This window comes from Neltuma alba, unplaced genomic scaffold (assembly GCF_004799145.2).
Source record: "Neltuma alba isolate B1F8T4 unplaced genomic scaffold, ASM479914v2 tig00007881_pilon, whole genome shotgun sequence".
In the NCBI taxonomy this organism is placed as follows: domain Eukaryota; kingdom Viridiplantae; phylum Streptophyta; class Magnoliopsida; order Fabales; family Fabaceae; genus Neltuma; species Neltuma alba.
Genome location: NW_021634890.1, coordinates 1 through 11,647, shown reverse-complemented (window position 1 = coordinate 11,647; position 11,647 = coordinate 1). Strand labels below are relative to the sequence as shown.

Genomic DNA, 11,647 nt, shown 5'->3' with positions numbered 1-11,647 from the left:
TTATTATTCCTGGAGTTATACAGGCGGACTTATAGTTTTATGCCAATTTGTTTCATTATCAAAACTATATTTCTAACTTTGAAAACAAGGTCACGGGAATACAATAGAGACCTGTACGAGCCCTTCAAAATAATACTGACCTATATTTCTAATTTGCCCAAGTTTAAAATTTGAAGAAAAATCATGTAGACATTTGAAAGATAAATAATCATTAATATGTAATACTACCTCTAATCCTAAATATAAGAACTAGTTGGCTAATTTGAGTAGATTAAGAAAATAAGTTAAGTTAGTTATTTGTAATAAATATATATTGTCTTTTCTAAAATATCCTTGCTAATCAAGTATACTGGTTAATACTATTATTATTAGAAAGACTATCTTAGAAAAAAATACATAAATATGAAAGACAAAATGGATTGGAATTTTATATTTAGGATCAAAATAAAAATTAAATAAGATCTTATATTAAGGATAAGAGGTAGTATATTATTTACAAAAAGTATGAACAATAATTATAAAAGCAACTGTCGCATGATCTATTGCTTTTTCTCTTGCCGACGACACAGGTGGGCATTGACTGGTAGCTACAGATCAATCAGCAGCAACTTGTTAACTTCAGATTCCTGATAACCTTCTCATAATCTGCGCACTTTTCAATGACAAAGCCCGGATGCAAGGAATCAGAAACATTAGAATCAAATACATCACAAAAGTCAAGGCAAATGCACAGGGAGTGACGATGTCCAATTTGGATATCAAAAGATGGGCTGGGGTCATAAGGTCGAGGGCGGTGATGTATGCAAGTGCAAGAAAGAAGAGAGTGAACAACATGCCCAAGGATAGACTCCATACGACTACACTGTTCTGCAAAGGAACTCCACTTACAAGCAAGAGGGTGACACAAATTGATCCATAAAAAGACGTAGTAAGGTATTCCACGTAGTCCCGAAATCCTTGTTGGTCACGAAAGGATGAGACTGGTTGTCCTGGACAATACTGATGAAGATCATTAAGGGTCGTGCAGTTGAGGGCGTCAGATGATGAGTTTGTGGTATTGCCTCGGGATAATAAGCCTTGTTGAATGAAGCCTCCTGGGGGGTTAATTAAAGCTTGAAAGGTTACAGTTGCTATGAAAATAGATGCCGCGCTCAGATTCCCCCTCATCTCTTCTACAAAATTTATATCATGCCCATGCTTCATCCAACATAGCATCCATTTAAAAATCTTAATCAAACAATTTCCTTCCATATTGTCGTCCTTTTCCAACATGGGTTTTATTTCATCGATTTTCCAGTTTTTTGGACAAATATATGTGAGCATATCGCGGGCTGTAAGGCCTTCCCTGTTCTCCTGGTTTCTTATTTCTCTTATTTCTGGAATTGACAGCACATACCTGACAGCCTAAATACAAACACGTTTGCAAGGTATTCGGCTCATTTGCATGCCAATGGTGAATGCATTGCTGTGTTCATGAATAACCATGTTCTTACATATTCATATCAGAACTAGCCAATTGTTATATGTTAGCATATTGATATGCCGCTAACTCACAATAAACTCCTAAAAAAATAAGAAAATCAAAACACATCTGTATGGTTCTTCATAACAAGATGAAGTGAATCAACAACACACAACGTGTGTTTGGAAAAATGTTTATATATTCATATTCTGTTCTTGTCATGTAAGCCTTGGGCTACTAAAAAGAAGAAGGAAACTGTGGCCACAATTCAGAAAAAGAAAAGGATAAAAGAATAAAGTATATATTATGTACCTCATCTCGCATGTACATGACGGCTAAATGGAGAATGGTGTTTCCTGTACGATCAGGGAGCGTAAAGATGGGAGCACGAGGCGTGCCTACAGTAACATTAGCAGTGGCATAGTCCAATTTCACCAATGCTTGCAGAGTCTTGAAACGGTTGTATGTGACACACAAGTGAAAAACAGTGCTCCTTTCTGGGTCAAAACGACCTAGAGAATCTGGCCGTGCTATGACCAACGCTTCCACAACCTCTGTCCTCCCCCTCATAGCTGCATAGTGCAGAGGAATTCTTCCTTTTCTATCAGCAACCAAGCATGGCTCATCATTAAATTCTAGCAGTCTCTGCACGGCCTCCAAGTTATCCTCTGCAGAAGCCAAGTGGAGGGCTGTTCTTCCAGAAGCATCCTTTCTAGTAGCGAGGTCGCCATTACGATTGAGAAGAACCTGTGTGAATGAAGTATGATTTAGCAGTGCAGATATGTGTAAGGGAGTTTCACAGCCGTCATCTGGAATGTTGTCAAGGATAGATGCGTTTCGCTGCAACAGATGCTCCAAAGCTTGCACATCCCCACGACGTGCTGCCCGATAGAGAGCACTGAGATCTCTCATCAGTTCGTCACTCATCTGGCTATTTGTTTGGTTGTTACCTACAATGTTCTGTGCCATCTCTCGCGTTTAGATAATGCTCACCCGCTATATGCTGGGTGCCCTTTATATAGACATGGCTAGATTATTATAATCTTGCTCACCTCCACTTTTCTGTATCATACACGGGCATTAATTTTCTGATATTTCCAAAGAAAAAAAACTGACAAATAAAAAAAAAAAAGTGTAACATATAAAGGACCTGTTTGAAAGGGTTTAAAAAATCCCCTATAAATACGTTTTACGTAAACTAACTGAGATAATTTTTTCATATATTTATCTCGTATTTGATAAATCACTATTGAAAAATTATTTATAAACTATTTCAAATCGATCTAAAATTAAACTAAATCTTTTCGGAAAATTAAAGATCATAAAAAGCAGCGAAAGAAGTATTGTCGCTTAGCAGTAATGTGGAGTCAAATCATACTGGGGCATATCAGCATGCTTTTCAAGCATATGTGGTTGTGTCCGGCAATAATTGTATTCCACCGCGTTTCTTCATGTTAAATTGTCAATGGGAAAAGAAGTCGGTAGAAAGAGAAATCACAAATAAAGGATTAGAATAAAATGAGAAAAAAGAAGCAGAAAAAGAGTCAACATGTTTACAGTCAATATGTTTCAAGTAGTGCCTGCTGTCCCGGTCACGGCAAAAAAAAAAAACAAAAGAAAAAAGAATGGTAGTGTCATTTCCAATATGATTATATTGTGGAAAAGATGTAGGCCTAGGTAGCTAGGATCCTGTTGTTTACTTTGGACGTTGCCCGGAACTTGCATTACATATATTAGTTTATAGTTATACAACACCCATATTCCTTTCGCACTGGAAAATTCTTTAGGATACATCATGGCGTTCGCATTCCGTGATCATCAGAGTGCCGAGCACTTGAGTGCTGAGTATTTTTATTTTTTTTACTTTATTTTTTTTGTTACAAAAAAATTTATACCATCTCAAATTATTAATATAAAAATTATCTTGATTTTAATTTAGTCTTAAATATAATATTCTAATCTATTTTATCTCTTGTATATATTTATTTTTTTCAATATAGTCCTTATAATAATTGTACGTGTTAAAGATTTAATCAATTGTTGATTTTAGTTAATAAACATAATTAGTGAGAGGCATTTTAGAGAAAACAATACTTATTTATTACAACTGACTAATTTAGCTAATTTTTGTAGTACACTTGAATTAGTTAAACTAACTCTTATATTAAGAATCAGAAGAAGTATGTAATTATGTATTAAAATTATTTTTGGTTAACATTTATCTAGTACTCAAAAATATTTTTTTAGATGTTTTCAATATTTTAAAGTATTTTATGATTTATTTAGTACCTTAAAATATTTTTTCACATGCATTTAATGTTTTAAAAAATTTTCTATTTCTTGATATTGTATCATAAAATATTTTAGAATACTAAAAAATATTTCAGAATACTAGATAAATCATAAAAGACTTTAGAATACTAGATCTTAAAATATGTTTTTAGGTAAGCCTAGTCACATAGTATTTTAAAATAATGAACATATATGAAAAAATATTTTAGGTACCAAAGAGATCACAAAATACTTTAAAATACTAGATTCTTAAATATTTTTTCAAATGCATTGTCAGAAAATATTTTAGAATACTAAATACATATGAGAAAATATTTCAAGATATGATAAAATATTTTAAAATATTGAATATGTGTAAAAAAATATTTAAGAGTATTAGATAAACTTTAACTAAAAATAATTCTAATACACATATTTTTTTGTAATAAAAAAAAAGGTCCCTCATGCTTAGCACTTAAAACGTGGACGTTTTGTGCTCATTATCTTAATGAGCACGGAATGCGGATCCCATGACATGAGGGACACAGTCTCAGCTTTTTAAAAAGAAACTTATATTACGTGTTAAGTTTCTGTTGTGGGGGGACATGACAGAACGCACCGACTTTATCCTTCCTTCTGTACAAAATGTATGATAAAGCACATACAAAATGTAAACAATATATATATATATATATATATATATGTATGTATGTATATGTATAAACCGTCATCGGCGAACAAGATAGATCTAGTTACCCTATCGTTTGTTTTCCATATTCTGAATTTGGGGTGGGGGGGAAAACAAGTGAAGGATTAACTGCAAAAATATAAAATTAAATAAAAATAGATTTGATTAAACACTTTCCTTTAAGAATTATTAGGATTAAAAAAATCCTACTTGCGAGAAACAAGGACCAGAACAGTAAGAATATTAAAAATGTAAATAAAGGAAAAAAGAAGAGCACGAAAACTCAAGAACTTGGTGCATTTTTTGCCAGCACTAAGCACTATGTATTTGTAAACAGTAGTCACTTGAATTTTTTAAAAATTAACTGATGTGAAACTTTATTACTAACTCACACCCACATGCATACATGTTAAATGAGGCAAAAAAATTTTTTTATGTGGGACCTTTTCCTTTTCACCCCACATAAAAACACAGCAAAAAGTAGGTGGAAACGAACAAAGGATTAATCTCATATGGACCCCCCACAAGCTATATAAAGCAGGGAAAATTTCAATTAAGGGTCACTGTAGCTAATTTATTTCAAAATGCTCCCATAAAAATCTAAAACTTCACTATAGTCTTATAGGTATAAAATGAAATTAATTTTTGGAGCAAAAAGACATTGTTGTGCCTTAAGTTTGTTGCATCTAATACTTGAAAAAAAAAAATCCGACAAATTGTTCACTAAGGGTGTGTTTGGATGAAACCAAACCGTGGTTTGGAAAAGTGATTCTAGAGAATAGATTCTGGAAAAAATAGATTCTGTGAAGAATAGATTTTGTAAAAAAGTGATTCTGAGAAGTGAGAGTGTTTGGATAGTTGTTATCAGAAGCACTTTTTATATATACAAATTACTAAAAAAAAGACATAAGTTAATATGATAATTACAGAAAAAATAGATTTTATGATATATTTTAATTTGAAGAAATAAAATTGTTAATAATATGTTTTTTACCAACATAATTAATAATACATAAGATAATATAATTAATGTCTATATATATTTATAAAATATAAGATTAAATATATTTATAAAAAAATATGTTTATAAAAAAAATAACAAGATACATATCATATAGGCCCTCACACTCTCCCTTTTTTCTCCAAAAGCAAAAAAATTTTGCTTTTTCCAAAACCATGGTTTTGGAGTCAAAACCATGGTTTTGACCCAAAACCATGGTTTTAGTTTTTGGAGAGGTTGTTTGGGTAGCATTTTCCCCAAACCATGGTTTGGGGTGCTATCCAAACAGAGCCTAAAGCTCCTCTCTGAAAACGTCACTCCATCCTCCAGCTTTTAGATGTGTTTTATCAGCACCGTTGCTATCATTTTGTCAAGTCCATTGCCGTCTCTGTCAACCTCGCATTCCATTGCCGTCTCTATGGTTTATTTCTTGCTATTGGGATTCAACAAGTTTGTTCTAGTAAGCTCTCCTTCCCACTACTCTTCATTTTGGTTCAGCTGGCATCCTCCCATGTATTTACTGTGGTATGGGTTCTTGTGCACTTAAACAGACTTTGTTAGATTTTTTTCCTCTTTTTTGAGTTGTGCAAAGGAGGTTCTATATGGTTTTGATTCTAGACAATCATTGTATTGCTGTTATGTGTATATGTGAGGTTTTATATGGCTTGATCATTAGTGCTTTATAATATAGGACACGAAAGAAACTAAATGAATAGCTTATTAGAACTTAAGATGGGTTGCATTGTCTTCTTTTTTTAGATTTGCAAACATGTCAACTTTTACTTTCAAATGCCTGTTGAGTCTTATAATGCCTTTTTCTTCCAATATCCTCTACTTGATTCTACCTAATATTCTTTTATAAATGAATTAGTGATATTAAACTAAATTGTCCAGAGTGCGTGTTTACATTGCAAATTCGCAAATTTCAGTTGTAAATTTATACTCTGTCTAAGTTTTGATAATTGATTGAAATTGACACATTAATGATGTGCAGTAAGGGATGAGATATGGCTAGCAGTCCTGAGAGATTATTTTGTAACTTCCATGTGGGAGGAAACTATGTGAAGATCTTATTGGAGAAAATGACTTATGGGGGATTATAAGTCGAAAATTGATAATAAAAGGGCTGCTTGTTAAATATTCACAAGTTTGTGAGGGACAATTCACAACTCTAATTATAAAATTTGCAACAGGGATATGTGAATTAATAGCAAAAATACATCTATTTGCAAGTGGACTTTAATATAACTAAAAGTTGAACATGATAATGTACAATTCATGAGAGATAATTTACAACTGAAATTAGAAAATTTGCAACAGGGATACGTGAACTAACAACAAAAATATATCCATTCGCAAGTGGACTAATATAACAAAAAAAAGTTGAACATGATTATATACAAGTCTCGAGAGACAATTCACAACTAGAATTAGGAAATTTGAAACAGAGATACATGAATTAACAACAGAAATATGTTCATTTGCAAATAGATTAATGTAACTAAAAAAGTTGAACATGATAATATATAACTCTGGAGAGACAAATCGCAACTAAAATTAGAAAATTTACAATAGGGATACGTGAATTAACAATAGAAATATGTCTATTTACAAGTGAATTAATGTAACTAAAAAGTTAAACACGATAATGTACAATCTTGGAGAGACAATTCACAACTGGAATTAGAAAATTTATATTAGGGATACATAAATTAACAACAAAAATACATTCATTTGCAAGCGAACTAATTTGTTCATACATTTATATTGTTGCCAGCAAATTTCATGCAGTACTTGGGATAGCTTATCATCAAATGCCGTCATGAAATATTCCAACCCACCCTAAAAATCCTAAATAGGTTGTCATAGTTACTTCTCCTACCAATCTAAAAATACATATTAGGGTTTATATACATACAAAAGTAGCTATATATTAAATCAAAAAACACTATTTTCATCAATAAAGTCATGCAGGGTTCGAGTTCCTACAAGTCTTTCTAGTGTGAGCAACTTCACCACATCTTGAGCAATGATACACTTTCTTCTACTAGAATTGTGATCAATCCTTTTAGTTCTAGGCCTTCCAAGAAGATGAGTAGTTAATGGTAGTTGTAGGAAGATAGTGGATGAGTAATCATCACATCGAAGGGAAGTCAACCTAGGAATGTCATGGTCTCAAATGGAATCATAATTCTGCCATAAATTTTTTTTTTTGAGCTGAGAGTAAAAAGCAATCTTCCACATATGCATATACGTTACCATAGTTCTTCTTTATTGCATTGACTAACTGTAACACTTGTGTCAAATCTTTCTCATTCTTGCAAACACAAACATGCTCGCTGCTATTATTGTAGTCAATTAATTTTCCAACTCTCACATCATCAACGAGGTCCAACAATGTTTTTCCCGTCAAAACTAACTATGTACTTTATCTTATATGACAACTCTCAGGCCACACATCATTTGCTACCATATTCTGCAATCCTTCATATGTAATCTCTTTCTTATCAATCTTCCACTTCTTATCCCCCTTCATATATCATTTTGCCTTCTAAGGTCTTCACAAATTCACCTCCCATATGAAAGATGCCAAATAATTGTTTTTCACTATTGCTAACCATATATAATTCGTTGCTGCACATCATTCAAATATCAATTTCAATCAGTTTTTAAAAAATTCAACACAGTATACATTTACTTCAAGAATTTGTGAATATATTTACAACAAAAATATGACTTTTCATAATACCAAATTACCATTTTCCTATACAACTCAAATTTACAAATTTACAATACAATTACAGATTTTGACAACATCAAATTACCATTTCTCTACACAATTAACTTTTATATCAGCTACTCAAGCATATTTTCCTCTCATTCCCACCTTCTTAAGTTCTTTCAACAATGTATGACAGTTAATCTTCATCCACTTTCACCCACTTTTTAAAAATCACAAACACCCATTGTTTAACAACTTAAAATAGGAAGAGGATGACAATTTCTTTGCAAGACTAAACATACCATCTAATTTTTCCTTATTCACTGCCTACTTACCCATTCATTTCAATACTCATTACTACATTATTCACTCATTACAACCCACCAGTGCTCAACAATTTACATGAAGAAAACAAAAATTTTGGAAACAAAATTTTACCTCACACACCAAGTACCAGTGACAATGAGGACGTAACACCATAAGGAAGAGTTGCGATTTCTCTCACTTTCACCAACAGTAATAGTGACTTTGAGAGATTGCGGAGATCATCAGCCACTGTATTTTCTCAACTCATAGTGGTGGATACTCTCCCTTCATCATTGTATGGTGGTGGGAAAGCAATGACGCAAACTTTTCCTTCTTCTCCTTGTTTCTTCTTTCTTTTATGGCACTGAAATTTCGTTTTATTTTTTACAGCAAAACATAGTGACAGCAACAGAATGTGAGGTCAACAGTGACAGTGACCGAATGCGTGGATGCGATGATGATGGCAATGGACTCAAGGGAATGATAGCAGTGGCACCAATGGAACACACCCAAAAGCTGGAGGATGGAGTGATGTTTTCAAAGAAGAGCTTTAGTGAGCAATCTGTCATATTCTTTTGGGTTAATATAAATTTTGATCCCTCAAATTTGAGTCCATTTTGGTATTGGTCCCTGAAATTTAAAACCCATGTATTGGTCCCTCAAATTTCATCTATTTCTGGCCGTTGGTCCCTAGTAGCTTTAGGTCGTTAAAATCATCTGAGTTGGCACTAACTCCTTTATATTGATGATGTGTACATGAAAGTTGGCATGTATTTGGATCTTATATGGAAAAAAGAAAAAAAAAAGAAGATAAATTGATGTTTTAAAACGTAGCACAGGTGCAAGGGAAATAAGTTACCTGAAGAAATTGACGCACAAGCAGTTGAGAAAGAAAAAGGGAAGGGGTTAGGGACTTAGGGTTGAAGGGAAGGCCGTCGGTGATGACAAGAAAGATTTGACTCCCATAGATAAGGTGATTGAGGAGAAAGATCCGGCAAAGGAATTTAAGATCGGATGAAGGCAATGAAGATCTGGCAATTGTAGGGAAGGGTTTCTTTAATATATATTAGAGAACTGGTCTTCTCGAATAAATATTCGAGAATTGGTCTTTGGTGTTCTCGAATACATATTCGAGAACTGGTCCTCTTTGCTGTTCTCAAGGTTTGAGAAATCAGACCCTAAGTTCATTTTACTCCCTCCCTCTCCACTACTTTCACAACTCTCACTTCTGATCTCTTCCTCCCTATCCATATTTAACCTGTAGGGAAAAATAATAATCTAAAATAGAACACATGAACTAGAGCAACACAACACATAAATAATCAATGCCATTCCAGTTAATTATGTGTAAAGCAGAGCATACATTGTCAACAAAGCAAAAACCCCATCCATATTGATCCATAATAACACAGTCAAAGCTCAAAGCAATGGGTTAATGCTCCAAAATACAACCAAATGAAATAAAAATTCATCTAATCATCATACCAATGTCTTCCCATTCAAGAAATGAGAACAAAGCATACTTAAACACACATCATGCAAGAACTGCAACATCAAACTACTTAATGGGTAAAGACCAAATGCATGACACCTCTCAAATATACAGCAATCAAACAAAAAATTAACAAAAATAAACATGCAGAGCTCATTGAAACACTATCATAGCTTTAACAGGTATAACTTGATGAAAATCAACTTTTGTTTTCTCACATTGCACGAATTACTACCAGAACGTATTAACATATACAATAGATTCTCACCTTTCAACCAGCAAAACTTGCCGTTTCTTTCCTCGACTGCCGTAGATAAATCACATTCCTCTGACAACAAACACATCATAGTTCTCTGGCAAGTGTGGGTCTGCTTCACTATTGACCTAACCCTTTTTCCCCTTTCTTTTCTCATGTCTTGGTCTTTTTTATTGCTCTGTTCGTGTGTTTTCTTTTCAAGTCGGTGCTTTTTTTTCGCATTGTTTATATGTACATGTAAGCAAACCACATTATCAAACTGTTGTCCACCTCATTCTCTTAAGTAAGATGCCACATCATATGTTAACAGAGTTAGTGCCAACTCAGACGATTTTGACAGCCTAAAGCTACCAAGGACCAACGGCCAGAAACGGATACAATTTAAGGAACCAATACTATGGGTTTTAAATTTCAAGGATCAATACCAAAATGGGCCCAAATTTGAGGGATCAAAATTTATATTAACCCTATTCTTTTTTCAAGTTTCAAATGCAACAAACTTCAAGGGCAACACTGTCTTTTTGTTCCCAAAATTAATTTCAGTTTACACCTATGAGACTGCATTGAAGTTTTAGATTTTTATGGGGGCATGTTAAAATTAATTGACTGCAGTTATCCTTAATTAAAATTTTCCCCATAAAGTATACCCAACATTTTGAATGTGTGGACAAGGTTTGTTATTTATAAAGCGGAAAAATTAATAATAGAGAACTATATTGCGTAGATTTTCGTTTGGAGTTAATCTCGATGAGTATTATCTCGACTTTTCACCACCAAATCTTTCAACTTTCTTCGACCAAATCGTTGTTGGGACCCATCTTTCGTGTGGAATTGGAGGTTCAAGTCCTTACAAGCGCGCGCCTTTTTGTTCAAGAGATCTTCAGTGTTAAGATAGGCACTATCACGCCACCCTCTGATAGACCCATTTTTATCTAATATGTTATACATTAAATTGGGATTTTTAAGCTAAAATGCATTTACTATAATTAATTTAGATTAAATATGATTGTATGAAAATAGAGTTTTAAAGGATATAATTTTCCTTCTGTTTTTTTGAATGATTAATTTTTGAAATGAAAAGTATCACATTTTATGGTTAATTTTCAATGTAGTTCCCTTGGATTTTGGCACCAAAAAAAAAAGTAGTTCCCTTGGAGGGATTAGAATTAAAAGATGAAAAGAATTGTGGAATGACAGCTGAGGACAAGAATTGAAGTTGTTGAAGGAGCAGAATTAATGCCAGAGAAGACCACTAATTGGAGAAAAATGATGGAGAAAGATCACAATCTGAAACTGTGTATAGTTTTTTTTTTTCCATTCGTTTTTTTTTTGCCAGAAAGTTTTTTTTCCACTCTAGAATCAGATTTTAGTTCTCCTCTTCTCCAATTCATATTAACTCGATCCATCCGTCGCCTTCTCCCCCACCATTCTTTATCATCTTCATTGTCTC

At 33.2% G+C, this 11,647-nt stretch overlaps 1 protein-coding gene across 1 annotated transcript; it reads right to left on the bottom strand.

Moving 5' to 3' along the window:
* Positions 1-490: 490 nt before the first annotated feature.
* LOC114753363 (alpha-latroinsectotoxin-Lt1a-like) lies at positions 491-2,431 on the bottom strand. Its single transcript, XM_028942058.1, has 2 exons — positions 1,775-2,431; positions 491-1,094 (listed from the first exon to the last, which is right to left on the bottom strand). Exons 1-2 carry the CDS (start codon positions 2,429-2,431, stop codon positions 885-887), a joined length of 867 nt encoding a protein of 288 aa, XP_028797891.1. The 3' UTR covers positions 491-884.
* Positions 2,432-11,647: the final 9,216 nt, after the last annotated feature.